We start from the raw sequence: 15,363 nt of genomic DNA, 5'->3' as shown, positions 1-15,363 counted from the left end.
AAGTGGCTCTGCTTTGGCCAGGCAGCAGGATGGGGTAGAATAGGGCTGTGGGAGGGTGGGGAGTGGCATGTGGGAATGGGTCAGGGCTGGGGCCAAGGCTGGGATCATGAGGTGATGACAGTGCAGGGCTGGGGCCTGAGACAGAGCTGTGATCTGCTCCCTTCATGCTCCTGCCCATATAACCAGCACCCATGACAGGGATGTGCAGGTAATGGATTGCAGGTCCTGGCACCTGCTCTGTTACCACCCTGCAATCCCACCCCATGATTACGGCCCTGCTTGCCCATCGAGGTCCCAGACACCACTCCCCACCTGCCTGCAGCCCCATTCCATCTGCCTGACCATGCTCTGTCTGTGTGGATCCCACCCCCGGTGGTGAATTTGGGGCAGACAAGCTGGGGTGCCCAGGCAGTGGAGCTGGGACCAGCAATGGTGGCAGCTGGAAGGAGCCACCACTGCTGGGGCTGCCGGGAAGCGAGTCTGAGTGCCAGGCTGCTCCAGCCCTGCTGCACACCTGGGACCAGCCACATGTGCCATGGCCTGGGCTGCCCCCGCCGCTGCACCTGGACTGGGTGGGACTGAGGGATCTGCTGCAGGCCAGACAAAAACCCTTGGTGGGTCAGATGTGGCCGATAGGCCATATTTTGCTCACCCCTGCTCTAGATGCTTTTATGCTACATCATATAGAATTAAATACCCCAGCTCAATGCTCTCCCTATAAAGTACTCACTCCCACCACTGTCAGAGACATACTGGGCTACATGGACCATTGGTTTGATGGCACTTATGTTCCAATTCTTATTACACAATCAGTGAATTTGTCACACTTGTCTGGACAAGCAAATTTTAAAAAATCACCTTATCCTCCATACCTTTCCCCTTCAATCTATATCCTGCAAAAATGCCTTATGAAAGCTTTTATATGATGCAAAAGAATCAGCTAGAAGGCAGCCTTTTTGAGAAACAGAGAATGAAAAAAGTAGATGATGATGTTTTATTATAGTCTTGCAAGTGACCAAAGTGGTGACTACTCAGCACCCCAGTGACACAGAGTAAAAGGTTTTGAGGAATAGTTTGAACATTCACAGCAGCATTCTGTTTTCCTGAATGTATTTCCAAATTTGGATCTATTAAATTAAAAGTCCTGGAGGAAAAAAAGTAAGCAATAAAGTAATTCTCCCTAACAAGAAGAAATCTTATTTGCTAAATGTTGTGCATGCAGAGGAAGCAACAATTTATGTATGCTTTACTATTTTTGTGCTCAGGTGAAGATGGGCGGCTGGAATATGAACAGCTGGATAAATTCCCTCGGGAATTTGTTAAAGTTGGAGGCCATCGTGGGACTGAAGCTGCCACAGCCTTTTAGGTGCAAGATAACCCGCCTACCATTTTCCAGTGAAAAAGACTGGCTTAATTCACCAGGGTGGTGCTGTAATTTAAACTACCAGTAAAAATATAATCCAACTTTTGAAGCATGTTATAAAACTGTCCTGAAATGCAGCAGCTTAGATTTTTAAAGAAAAAAAAAACATGCAAAATGCAGCTCCTGAGTTCCTCTTGGCTCTTTGCCATAGCTTGCAACAGAATGGATATGTGCTGAAGAATAATGCTGCTTCAGAGTGAATAATGAGCCTCAGCAAACTGGTATGAGTTTTTAGAAATCAGCATCTGGATACATTTCACAGGACTTTGTACTTTTTTTCGCTGAAGTTGTTGTAAAAGTTTGGAATCTGATGCTGTATCTAAAAAGGAGAAGTGGGAGGCCACCCAAGTAGAACTCTAGAGCACTGCTCTCTGCATACTAAGCTAAGTGTCTGATGCCTTGTAGTGTCCCCCTAACACACCACTCAGCTACTCAGTTCTGTTTTAATAGTGAAATATAGAATGAGTTTCTTCAAATCAAGCCTTGCCTCCAGAAACAGCATGACGTAAGCCCCAGGGGATGTCACTTCAGCTATTTCCATTAAATGTCTCTGCTGATCTTTTATTTCCTCCCTCTCGCCCTCAAGTAATGAACCACCATTAATCCAGGGATTTACTTGTGCTATCAATCTATTACGTAGGTTTTGTAGAAATAAATGGAAGGTTAACAGCTCATTTTTCAAACCAAGGAAAGGCTAATATAGTACAATTAATTGCATAAATCCCTCAAGTTGGTTTTGTTCCCTAGGTAACAATAAGGAGTGGGTTTCACACATGCCGACTAGTGGATGGCAGCTTGCTATAGTGTAGTTCCATCATAAAGAACAGCATACGAAAAAGGAACTTGAGGCTACAATAAATGTAGTGTGAAATAAATACATTTTCTACCCATTTCATAAGAGACAGGATACTTCAAGCTGTTGATTACAGACTTTAAGTTAACAGAAAAAGAGGTGAGTGCAATTTTAAGAGAAGGGTGTTCCTGTGCAGCAATTCATTTTATATTAAATACTATTTAGATGTCAATTAAAGCATCCATATTTTGATAGACTTATCTAAGAGAAAGGTTACCGAGAATTCACTTCAAAAAGAAACCTTGCGCGCCAAATACACTGGCAGACAGTTTTTGACTGTGAATGTTACAATAATGTACATATATCTGTATATTTATAAATATATATTTCTTCCTTTTGATTGTTACATTTGTACAGTTTTAAATGTTTACTTGTTTACCAGAGGAAATAATCCCTTTTTATCAAAGGTGAGATAACCATGTTATGGTTTTTATATCATATCTATTGCATGACCCGATTCTGCCATGGTGTTCTTTTGTACTGACTTTTGCTTATTTTTTTGCCATTTAGTTTTGTGTTATTTGTACTCATATTGCCTGTCACATTTAAGTTATAATAAAGAATATTTTTGAAATACTAAAACACAGTTTTATATTTTGGATGCATGTTTCTATCAGTGGTCCAGGTTTCTCCATACCACCTGAGAATATGTATCTGTACTAGGAACTGGGCCCTGAAACTCACCACTGATGACTGTAGCTGCCTCAGGACAAAACTCCTTTGGGTAGAGATACAGAAATCAGAGCATACAGGAATGCCCCTCACCTGGGGCTAGCTTCTGGCAGCTGGAACTGGGGTAAACCCCTAATGCAGTTAAAGCAGTAGTTTAGTCCTTGTGGCAACTCTCTTCCAAGAAACAGATATTATGAATATTATGGAGTATAAATGCCAGAGCCTAACAGGCAAGGATCACTGATACATGGTCACAAAGATACTTCATAATACCCTCAAAGGAAGGGGTGATAGCACCTCTGTTTTGTCACATGTTGCCTCAATGACAAAAGTTTAATGATGCGGAAGGCAGGGTAGAAGTGCACCTTATAAAGAAAATGAATTAGAAATGTGTAAGCTTTCTTAAGTTGCACCTCTATCCTGCTCCCTGCCTGACTTCAGACTAACACAGCTAACTACCTCTCTCTTCTCAAAGTTTCATCATGTTAACTTTACAATCAACATAGAGATAGACAACTCCTTTTCAGCATCATGTCAGTGAGTTGTAGTTTTTAGTACTGTCTTAGAGCTCTAGGTTTTTACTATTGATGGTACTAGACAAAGCACCACCAATACTATAGCAAGCATCTTTCAAGTACATCTAATGGTTCTCAACTTTTCTAGACCCAGGGTACTCCTTAGAAAATGCCAGAACTTAGTTTTCACTCATTTTTTTAACACTATAGATTCCTATTTGAAATCCCTGGGTTTTTACTATGAATCATGTTTATACACTTAACAGTCCTAACATTGTGTGGCACCCCTTGAAAGGATCTCAAGGTGCCACGGCATGGTGACTGAGTATCACTGGAGCAGACTGACAAATAAATGCATATTACACCAAGGTAAATTACACCAAGGTATAAGACAGACAAACATGAAGCTCATCCTTGAATAACTGCATGTCAAAAGGCAGCTATTATGGTGCTTCATCACCACTGTATGCTAGGGAAAAAGGTAATAGCTTGCTTGCCTTGAGGAAATGACTACCTTGGGATTAACTGCAGATAGACAGACTCATAGATTTACCTGTGATTATTTCAAGTGTAATTTTCCATTTGATTGGGTGTAATGTTACCCTGGGTTAAGAGTTTGCGTCATCTGTCCGTGGCATTTTTACACTAATATAAATGTGTCACCTGAAAGCCTGGACAGATATGCAATACTACAGCTTCATGCAACTGGACTGAGCAACTGCAGGATACTTGCTTGCTTCTAGTATCATTGGTCCTTGGGTGGTTGACTGGTTCAGTAGTTTCTAGCTCTCAATGGGCCAGGGGAAGTTCAACTAGCATATTGTTTTAATCAGTGAAGCTCAAAATACATACCCAAATGAGGGGAAAACAACAAAGAGGTGGAGGAAGATGGTTAGCCAACCCCAGAGATAGGTGGAGCTGGTACTCTATATTGCTAGTCTCCATTACCCACCCACCCACAAACTTCAGGCTAGATTTAATTAAGGCCTATAGATTTTTTTTTAAATGAAACTAGGGCCTTGTTGTCAGGGAGGGAAGGGACAGGAAAAATCATTGAGTGGCTGGTATTACTTTGACTTCTGCAAAGTCAAAGACACCATCTTCCCTACAATCTTTTTAAAATACGAATCTATGATTTTGAAAACCTGAGAGGAGTCTGTATGGCTTCTATTGGTTGTCAAAAGGGACCTTGATCGGTTTATGAAAGCGTGATATAATGTGGTGCCTGGGACTTGGCAGCCCAGGTAGTCCTTTCCAGTCCTATGTTCTGTTGTTCCTTCCCTCACTGTCCTAAAGTGAGCCTACCAGTCCACATTTCCCAGAGCAGAACTGTTCCTCACAGCACCTGGTCTTTTAAAAGAAGAGAAGTCCTCTGCTTTCAGATACATGGAGGTAATCATGCATTACAGGAAGTGAGAGTATAGAATACTGATGTGCTAAAATAGATCTCTTATGGTGTCATTAGATTCCATATTGCAACAGAGGCCCAATTCCATTTTTCATTCTACCAATTAACTGTATTCCGAAGTATTGCTTAGTTACTAACACTTAAACAGTTTCCTTCAAAATTAGAAATAATACTTTGGCTTTCCAGTTACTTTCTGTTTAAAATACAGAGAATACAGATTTCTGCATTATTAAGGAAGGCTTTGAGGAGGAAGCCGAAGTATGTTTAAGAAACTCAAAGGTTGTTATGAAACCTTCATTAAGTCCCTTTACTCTTCTGAGGAGGATAAGCCTGATGATTCAGCTGACAGTGTTTTTCACAGGCCAAATATTATAGTATATGGCACTCAGCTGAGAAGTACAGAGCTGCCCATGGAGCAGAGAGCCAAAGCAGCAGCTAGCATCGGACTGCTAGCATACACAGGTACCAGCAAAAGCAAGGGCATTGAAATTGTAATTCTTCTTTGCTGTTCCAGGATAGTTTAAGCCAGAATTTCATAAGCACGGTAAAACTAGTCTCCCACATACGACACCTGAAAGCAGTGTATAAGCCCCAAACCTGTTCTCAGTAAAGCCAGTAAGAAAATTTTCATCAATTTCAACGGGGCAGAATCAGGCTATTAGCTCCAAAAGTAACTGAAGCTTGGGACACTGATAAGTTTTAAATTATAATGTACAAGTATGTAGGACGTAGACTAAATTCCACTTTGAAGTTCAGTGTTGTAACTCTTTTTTAGTTGAGCTTTTTATCTCAAGGATTTGTGCAATTGCATGAGAATCTCAGTTTCCAGTTAAACAAAGATAGGTTTCTAGCCCTTATGGTTATAGAAGAAAGCTTGAAAGAAAGCCTTCAAGGCCAAAAGCAAATAAATCAACATTTATCATTTGGGTTTGGTTTGAACCCAGTATAGTAATAGTTGGGGCTAGCAATACATCTACTTTTTATCCAACTGCCTGATGCAAGATCATGCTGTGGTAGATTACACCCTTTCAGCAGAAGCTCTGCTGGAGGAGGACTCTTGATGCTAAGTCTCTGGTTTGAGACCCTGGCTTTCCAAGAGATCCACAGCACCGACATGTCAGAATGCTCCTTCTTTGCTCAGCTGCCAGGAAGAAGGGAATTTGTTTCTTCAAAGAAGGTGGGAGGTCAGAGTGCTGACAACCCAAACAGCATAGCAGACAGCTCTGGCTTCAAAGAGTCTTTATTGTGCTACTCCAGTTCCCCCTGTGCTTCCTTGGAGTTCACTCTGTCCTCACTGGGACTATTTATCTCTGTGTAGTCTGCCCTGCCTGGGACTACTCTCTTTTTTTTTGTCCTTCTTAGGTTTTTTCTGTCCTACTGTTCTAACTAGCTTGCCAACAAAACTGTTACAAAACTATAGTAGTCAACATGGGGGCAATGCTCAGCCAACAAAATTAAATGTAAAGTCACAGGGAACCAATCTGTGGCCATCTGCCCCTCAGGGGAAAAGGATGCATTGGTGTCCTGCTTATGAAACTACACTAAAGCATGTTCATACTGTGTCCTGCCAGAGTTGCAGGGTAGAACTTAATCTATTTCATCCCACATGCCATCTCCACAGCAATGAAAGGGAAAAAAACCCCCCCAAAAGTCAAAGTGCTACAGAAATAACAAGACATATAGAAGTAACAAGATAGGTACTCACCAGCAGGGAGAAGAAAGAAGCAGTCAACAGCTACCAGTTACAAAATGGCCACTTTAGAGCTGCAGCTGCTTGGCTCTGTCAGATTTAAAGAACCAACACTCGGAAAGGCACCTGAAGGCTGGAACAGGAGTTGTAAGAGGGACAATGCGCAGAAAGAGGCTGGTGAACTTCCAGGAAGCTCTATGTGAACAAGTGTGCAACATGGTTGCGAGCAGTGGTCTTAGCAAAGGTATCACTGCTACAGCCAATGGATGAATACTGTCCAGGAACAACTGGGAAGACTTGATAGGGATGAAATTGTCAAGAAAAGCATAGCTAGAAAGGAGCTGAAATAGTGTTTTTTTATCAACATATCCTAATTTTTTCTTGTAGCTTAGTTTTAGCAGGGTGTTCTCACCACATTTGATAAGCTGTTGCTAACTACTGTTATGTTTTCCCCCCTTGTGAGGAAAGGAGAGAGGGAGCGTAAAAATCACACAGCAGGGGTGGGCAAAATGGCCGATCTGGCCGGCAGCCGGACTCCATTTCCCAGCAGCCCCTACAGGCATGGCTGGGGAGACCCAGCTGCACCTGTGTTGTGATAGCACAAGGCTGGGGTTGCCATGGAGACCAGCCCCAGCCACCCGCAGGACATGTGGCAGAGCAGGGCAGGGGCTGCTCTGGAGCCACTGGGATCTTGCAATAGGGGCAGCTTGCTCGGGAGCCAGGGCAGGGCTGCGACCTGTAGCCTGCACACTCCGCGCAGGGGTGTGCAGGCAGGGGATTGCAGTTCTGCACTGGTTCCTTGCAGCAGTGACAGAACTGCAATCCCCTGCTTGCATGCCCCTGCTCCGGGCATGCAGGCTACAGATGGCAGCCCTACCCTGGCTCCAGAGCAAGCTGCCCCCATTGCAAGATCCAAGTAGCTGCGGAGCTGCCCCCTGCCCTGCTTGGCCACAAGCCCTGACAGCATGGCTGGGCCTGGTCTCCCACAGTACAGGTGTAGCTGGGGTCGCCATGCAGGCCGACCCCCAGCCATGCGCAGGGGCAGCTGGTAAATGGAGTCCACGGTGCACTGGATCCAGCCGGCAGGCCAGACTTTGCCTGTCTCTGTCATTGAGTAACGTAGAGGTACCTGGGCTGGCTTTAAACACGTTAGCTCAGGTCCTAGAAGCAGCTTAGAAACTTATTGGATAACTTGCCCTGCAGTGAGCACTGTGATCCTTTGGCAGGATTGCTCCCACTACCCTTGAGTTCCAGCAGCAAAGACAGCCTAGTGTAGAAACAGCTGTAGTCTGCTCAGCAGAGATGGGTTGTAAAGGGACTCCATCTGGATTGCAAAAACTTGGATCTTGATTGGAAGTGCTGTGCGCTCTGTGCTGCTGCTTGCAGCCGTGAGGTACAGCACATGCTTTGAGCAATTCTGAAAATCTCCAAGCACATGGAGCTTCCTAGTGTCACCCTTTGAATCATCTTCGCTACAACTTCTGTTCCAACCAGCCGGCTGTTACAGGTTCTGCCAGCGCAAAGATCTGAGAGTAGATGCATTCAAAGTTTTGACTGCGTAACTGAAGTAGAGCATAGTAGCGCCAAGTATAACAGCTGTGGGTTATGGAAGGTATCCTGCATCTCCCTTACCTGCACACCTTCCCTTGATGAGAACGACTAATGGGTCAATACTGTTGCTCTTCCAGCCAGCCTCTGTTCCAGATTACATGGCTAGCAGAGGTGGTGTGCGGAATAGGCAGCTGGGATAGGATCCCAGAACTGTGACTACCACTGTTATTATTCAGTGGAACTACTTTGATTGTGCTGCAGGCAAAGTGGGATGGTGGGAAAGGTGGAAAGGGCACTACTACCTCCCATTAGTATATCTCATTTTAGAAATCACTCAGACTCAGAGCACAAAGTGCCATCTCAGTATTCATGCTGGGGCCAAAAACTTGAGTCTCCCTCAGGGCACAAGTAGCCTTTGTTAAACTGTACTTTGCCATTGCATTAAATAAACAGAGAAAGTAATAATGTGGGATAAATATTTTCTATACAAGAAAATACAGTCAGGATCTGACTGAAGAACAACAGAATGTGAGCAGCGGGACGGCTCAGCAGGTTCTCAAGCCGTCTGCTCTCCACTTCAAATCTAGTTCTAAAAAAAAAAATCTCAGATGACCCTCAAAGAGCAGCAAACAAATGTGCACAGCATCCTCCTTGCAGAAATGGCTGGTTGACATATTTATTTGCGTGCAGTCTGCACAACAGGCAATAGCGCATAACACCACCACGTGCCAGGTGTAGGCAGCCCAGTGCCAAATGCTGAGTGATTCCAAATAGCTCCTCCAAGAAGCAGTCATTACCATATTATACACATCCTTGGGTGTTACCACTTGCATAGCCTGGGGAGTTATGTTTAAACTCTCATTTTTGACTTGCCTTATTTGCCAGTAAATAAGCCCATAAACGATCACACTTTTAGATGCCTTTCTTTCCAGTTTAGAGAAAATAATTGTCTACCAGCTCCGCACTGAGTCCATGTGCGGAGGATTCCTGTTGAAATGTCTGGCATCTGAGGGAGATCTAAGTCTCCATATGGCAACACTGAAGTCTAAAACACTCAAAATCTCATCCTTATCAGATCATAGGCATTTTAAGTTAGAAGTGCTAGGGCCCAGCATAGCAGCAGATGGGCCTCAGTTCTATGAAAGTAATGGGATATTTCAGTGAAAGACTAGCTTATAGCTCTGAGCAATGTCAGAGGAATCAGTCAGCTGGCATAGTTAGGTGTACAACAGTTTGCCTGAATTTTTGAAAATCAGGCCAGATCCCAGCACTAGGCAATTTATTCTGCCAACCTAAGTTCTTTCTGTGCTCTGACCGGTGGTCAAATTGTTTCTCAGTTCCTGTCCTAAGGAATGTTGCTTTATATGACTGTCCCTGGGAAATCAAGTAGTTCCATATACACTTAATACACAACCTACAAACATCCTACAATATGTATAGGAATTAGATACATGCCTATTATAACTATAAATATTATATTAGTCATGAAACGAACAACGTGATGCTGTTGTGTATATACACAGACATAATGCTGTTCTTTATGATGGCAAATGACAGAACAAGAAGCAATGCTCTCAAGTTGCAGCAAGAGAAGTTTAGGTTAGATATTAGAAAAACTCTCTCATGAGGAGGGTAGTAAAGCACTGCAACAGACTACCCAGAGAGGTGGTGGAATCTCCATCCCTGGAGGTTTTTGAGACCTGGCTAGACAAAGCTTTGTCTGGGATGATCTAGTTGAGCAGGGGGTTAGATTAGATCAGGGTTACCATACATCTGGGTTTTCCCGGATGTGTCCTCATTTGGGGTCCTCTGATCTCCGCCTTTGAGGTTTTTTGACATATGAACAAATGTCCAGTATTTTGCTGGTAGAACTGAATTTCCCAGCTTGCCCTAGGGGCATGCATGTTTACCAAAGATCCAGGTTTTCCACTGGCTGCAGAAAAACATGGATTTCCCTCTTTACAGGAGGAAACTGTGGGTTTTCCCTTGCAAGCTGGCAGGCTGATCATTGACCATCATGGCAGGGGCACTGGTTATACAGTCTATACATTTGACGGCCCCTTAACAGAGGTTGCAAGTAACTAGGAGGGGATAATAAGCCTGGGTAAGCACTGCTACATTGTTGCAGTTAGCTAAAGTGCTGTTCCATAACCTGTAAATGACCTGATACCTAGCAGGATGAGGTATTGTTGGCACATTTTGACTTCGTAAAGGTGTTACTTGGTGCTTGATAGCCTCTGTTGTTCTGAAAAAGTGCAATTGAGTTTCCCTTGCCAGGACTGATATTTACAATGCTTAACTTCTTATCTGAGTTCCTAAGGTCTGTTTTTCCTAAAATCAATTGCTGTATATACATGTAAATTAATAGAGTTTAAATTGACTAATTCAGATTGCCCTAGTCTGCATTGACTTTAATCCTCGTTCAACAAGAATTAGTTAATTCAGACTGGAGCCAATTTTAATTTTGACATCCATGTGTATATAGTTAACAGCTATGGTCTGTTTTTCCTAAAATCAATTGCTGTATATACATGTAAATTAATAGAGGTTAAATTGACTAATTCAGATTGCCCTAGTCTGCATTGACTTTAATCCTCGTTCAACAAGAATTAGTTAATTCAGACTGGAGCCAATTTTAATTTTGACATCCATGTGTATATAGTTAACAGCTATGGTCTGTTTTTCCTAAAATCAATTGCTGTATATACATGTAAATTAATAGAGTTTAAATTGACTAATTCAGATTGCCCTAGTCTGCATTGACTTTAATCCTCGTTCAACAAGAATTAGTTAATTCAGACTGGAGCCAATTTTAATTTTGACATCCATGTGTATATAGTTAACAGCTATAGTCTGGATTAAACCTAGAAAGTGAAACATCTATAAACTGCCTTCAATTACAGGTGAGCCAAATGCTGGAACATATGCTTCAGAGTATATTCAGGACCTATGTGATATCTTGCTGCTGCCGGATATTTCAGCCAAAGTGAAGATCCTAGTGCTGCAAGGACTGTCTGGTATCTGCTACATAAATTACAACAACCAAAACAAAGCAAAAGACTTAAATCTCACTGATGCTCTTCTTGCCTGCCTTGATGAAGACAAAGATTTCTCTTCAGATAAACCAGAGGGCATCTTGGTTAAATCCTGGACCTGTTACTTCCTGACTGTCATGTGTTACAACAATATCCCTTACATTAAAATACTTCGTGAAAAGGGAGGCGAAATGCTAGAAAATAAGCTGGAACTCCTGGCTAGCTTGGACTGGTCTAGTTGGCCATGTAATTATGCAGAATTATTATCCTCCCTTCTAGGGTTTCAGAAGTCTCAAAATATCTCCAATACTTAAAATGTATCAACTCTCTTGAAAACTGTTATAATCTGAAGCTAATTGACATAATCATTTACAAGGCATAATAAAAAATTCAGAATGTTAAACTGAATGCCATTTTTTCTTTTCCCCATGTCCAAAAAACTAGTTGGGAATTAAAAACTAACCTGGCCTAATTACCTATCTAGGTACATAAATATTAAGCCTTCTCTCAGCCAAACCTATCCTGCACTATATGCAGGCTCAAGAAACTTTACAGTTGCCAGCCTTACCTTGATCTTGTACCTTGGGGCAAAGATTTATAGTGAAGATAGAAATTCGCCCTTAGAATTAGACCGTGGTCTTGAGAATCAGAGGTTCTGATTTACAGAGCACCCAGGTTTTATGGATATGCATATAAATAAAGGTGCAAAAGAACAAACAACTTACACACCTATGGCCAAAATTGCCATCCTCCAAACCTCTGCTTACCTGCTGTCAAACCTAAAAGGAACCTGAAGTCTGGAAACATTTTTTTTTCCACATCAAAGTTCCCCAAATGCCGAAAGTTCTGCTTCTGCACGTGCCCAGAACTGCCCAAGTCTTGGCATTACTGAGTAGCCAAGGACCCTTCTCAGAACCACCTCCAAGATCCACAAGCTAGATATTCCTCCACCTATCTTGCTTGAAGGGTTCAATCTGGCAGGCTCTCAGAGCATGTGTAGCATATGGTGACCTGCATCAGTGGCCACTGTGGTTAGAGAACTCATCCAGGATTGGAAGCCCTAAGCTTAAGTCCCTTGGCTATCTGAGGGGATTCCAACCCACAGCTGTCATTTCCTCGGAAAGGGTCCTACCCACCAAATTACAAGATGTTTGGGGGGGATGGGGACACATTCAAGAGTCACTGGGCCACAGAATGGGAGCAAGACTATGCAACTTTCAAGCTATAGATTAGAGTACTTACCAGGAAAGGGAGTGTTTGGAGTCCAGTTCCCGCTTCAAGGACTGTTTATGTATTTTATTCAACAACCGTTTCACATGAAATACTGCAAGACTACATTTTAGAGTTAGGCATGTGCTAAGCTCAGCAGATTTCAGACCCTCTTTAAATCTCATAAGGCATCTTTATGCATTCTCTGGTGGCACGTGTGTTCTTGTTAAAACTCCTGCAGCGTCTTGTGTATTCAACATCCTGTGCTTCAAAATGGCAGAAGGGGTGCTTTAACTAATGCTCATTTGATGAGCTTTGAAGAGCCCCCACCGCCATTTTGAAGAGAGGGAATGCTGAATACATGAGACATGGAGGCTGCTGGGGTGCATTAATTAGCATGCTCCAGCACAGCAGAGCCATGTCCCCACACGTCTACAGGCACCAATAGAGTACCAAAGGCCTCCCTTGTCCCAATCAAAAATCTGCCATCAGATACTCCTACAAACCTTCTAATTCAGTGCTCATGCAACATAAAACATTTCCCAAAGAAGGCAACCCCTATTCCCCCACTGCTGTATTTGTATTGGACGTCCCATAAAGCAGAAAATGCTTTGGGAAACTTTCCTATGAAACAGTTTTTAACTCCTTCCGAAGTATGAAATAAAGCTTCCTCACCAATCAAGAAGCCTCCAGTTTGCTGGAAACTAAACTAAACAACATCCAAGAAGTTTTAGTTTAATGTACCAGAAAGACTTTTAAAGCATCCAGAAATCCTTCTTATGCAAATGAGTCACACAGTTGCAGCACAAAAAAGGGCAAAAAACATAGCATGTACAAATGCCCTAGACACTTATTTAGACAACTATGGTCCTATAATGCCATGAAAACTCAGGTACTCAAAATGTTAATTATGGTTCCCTCCCTATCCCTTTTAAAGAGGGCTTTATTTTACTTTATTTTTTTGCCATAACACTACTGTTGTTCTGACCTGGTCATATCTTTTTATTGTCAACCTTATCCTAAGCTACCCAATAAATTTGTCTTTGTGTTAGAATTACAGGAATGAGTATATTTAAATTATTGTTCTCTACTTAACTTGTTCTTGAGCTGAAAAGCTTTGAATAGGGATGCACTGATCAAGATTTGATTGGATGATACAAATACCTGATTATCAGGGCTGTGCAAAGTTTTGGTTCCTGATTTAATTTGGCAGAGATTTGGCTCAATTCAGTAGGCCAATCTGAATCAAATACAAACTGCTTTGCACACCCCTACCGATCATTAAGTCAGCCATTTCCGCTGATACCGATCCAAGAGCCGATTTACAGGAATGCAGTCCAGCAGCTAGAGCAGCATCCTGCCAGGAAGTTGGGGGGGGGAGAGGGCAGGGCAGATCAGGGCCCCCGCAGTGATGGAGCGAGTGGGGCAATGGACAAGGCAGGCGATACCTAGCCAGGGCAGCGAACAGGATCCCAGAGTTGGGAGCAGAGTTGGGAGCCATTTCCCCACCTTGCACTGCCCCTCCTTGGGGCAGCAGGGCTCCTAAGGGAAAGGCAGCAGAACAGAGTGCAGGGGCAGCACTGTGGGGAGGGGACCCTCAAGCTATGGCCACCTCAAAATTCCCTGTAGCCCACCTATACCACCCCTTCCCAATGCCACTGCCACCTGCCCTGCACAGCTGACCCCGCCCTGGCCCAGCCCCCACACTGGGAAGAGGCGGGTGCTGCCCATAACCTGCAGCCCACCCTCACCCTGCACACAAATCCAGGGGGACACAAAACCACCATGCTTCCTAGGGGTGCAAGCAGCAGCAGCAGCAGCAGGGAGCTGCCCCCCTCCTCATCCCCTTGATGAACCATCCACAGTTCAGTCCTGCTCCCAGCCCCAGGGAACATTCACTACCCTGCCCAGGCAGGGCCTGCTCCTGCCCCACTCCCTCCCTCACTGTGGGGGCCTCAATCTGCCTCCCCCCCATCCGACTTACTGGCAGGATGCTGCTCTCCAAGCTATCGAGCTGCACGCATGCGCATGACATTTATCGGTGACATTTTCAACTGAGATAAAAAAGCCGATTATGTTAATTTTCCTGTTATCGGTGATCTGATATGCAACTGATATATCAGTGCACCTCTAGCTTTCAAGGATAGCCCGTAGAAACTTCACTTGGGCTGCTGATTTATAGACTATTACTATGGGATACACAGTTGTCCTGAAGAGCTCACAAATGGTAACTAAAAGTAGTTTGCATAGTTGGACCTTCCAAAAGTTTAACTTCAAACCGAGTGTCTAACGTGTTTCCATCCTCCCTTTAAGTAAGGGTAACAAACCATCCATACTAGTACATAGGATAAATCGAGACATATTCCAGTGACTAGCCCACCCACACAGCATGATGTAACCCAACAACCCAGATCTGGGCAATTAGCTTTAAGTTTTGTTATTTTTCATTAACATTTACTGCAGCCTAAAATTTGGACTTCTCACCAAGAAAAATGAAATTAGAGCTCAATTGCTGGCAGAGAGTCATAGGTCCTTAATAGTATTCATTACTAGCAACTGCTTCTACCTTATTACAAGAGTTTCTAGTTGAATTAACCATCTTTTCAAGTATGGGAAAAGTTCTAGTGAATTCCAAAAGTATTTTCATTCTTTACCTAAAAGTGGATGTTTAGAATGCCAATTAGACCTAGCCCTCATGGTTGGTGTATTGCATATGCTTTAATGATAAGGTCCTGTAAACGCTTAGTAGCAGTAAGTAAACAAGTTTGTTCTAGTTAACATATGGGCCACATACAGGGTAGTTCAAGCATCTCACCAGAGCCAAACATAAGCAGTCTTGCACAGAAGGCCATCTCCAGTTGACCAAGCTGTAAATGGGTATTTGTTCACTTGAGCTGAAGATCTAATAACAAGCAGACATTAGCCACATCACTCCTCTGCAAGATAGTGACTGTGGAATGTCTTCTTCATGCTCATCCAGTAAGCCAGTTGCAAACAGGCAGAGGGG

General features: G+C 43.3%; 2 protein-coding genes across 2 annotated transcripts in view; both read left to right on the top strand.

Moving 5' to 3' along the window:
- The window catches only part of RIPOR2 (RHO family interacting cell polarization regulator 2), a 91,248-nt gene extending 88,434 nt beyond the window's left edge, over positions 1–2,814 (top strand). The window contains exon 22 of the mRNA XM_090039498.1: positions 1,266–2,814. Within this exon, the coding sequence (XP_089895624.1) occupies positions 1,266–1,366 (101 nt within the window). The 3' untranslated portion in view covers positions 1,367–2,814. The remainder of the gene's footprint in view (positions 1–1,265) is intronic.
- A 2,317-nt stretch (positions 2,815–5,131) lies between these two features.
- ARMH2 (armadillo like helical domain containing 2) lies at positions 5,132–11,461 on the top strand. Its single transcript, XM_090037680.1, has 2 exons — positions 5,132–5,333; positions 11,016–11,461. Exons 1-2 carry the CDS (start codon positions 5,132–5,134, stop codon positions 11,459–11,461), a joined length of 648 nt encoding a protein of 215 aa, XP_089893806.1.
- Positions 11,462–15,363: the final 3,902 nt, after the last annotated feature.

The sequence above is a fragment of the Crocodylus siamensis genome, chromosome 3, assembly GCF_052110815.1.
Source record: "Crocodylus siamensis isolate JL-2025a chromosome 3, ASM5211081v1, whole genome shotgun sequence".
NCBI lineage: Eukaryota > Metazoa > Chordata > Crocodylia > Crocodylidae > Crocodylus > Crocodylus siamensis.
This window is presented reverse-complemented; position numbering and strand designations above follow the sequence as displayed.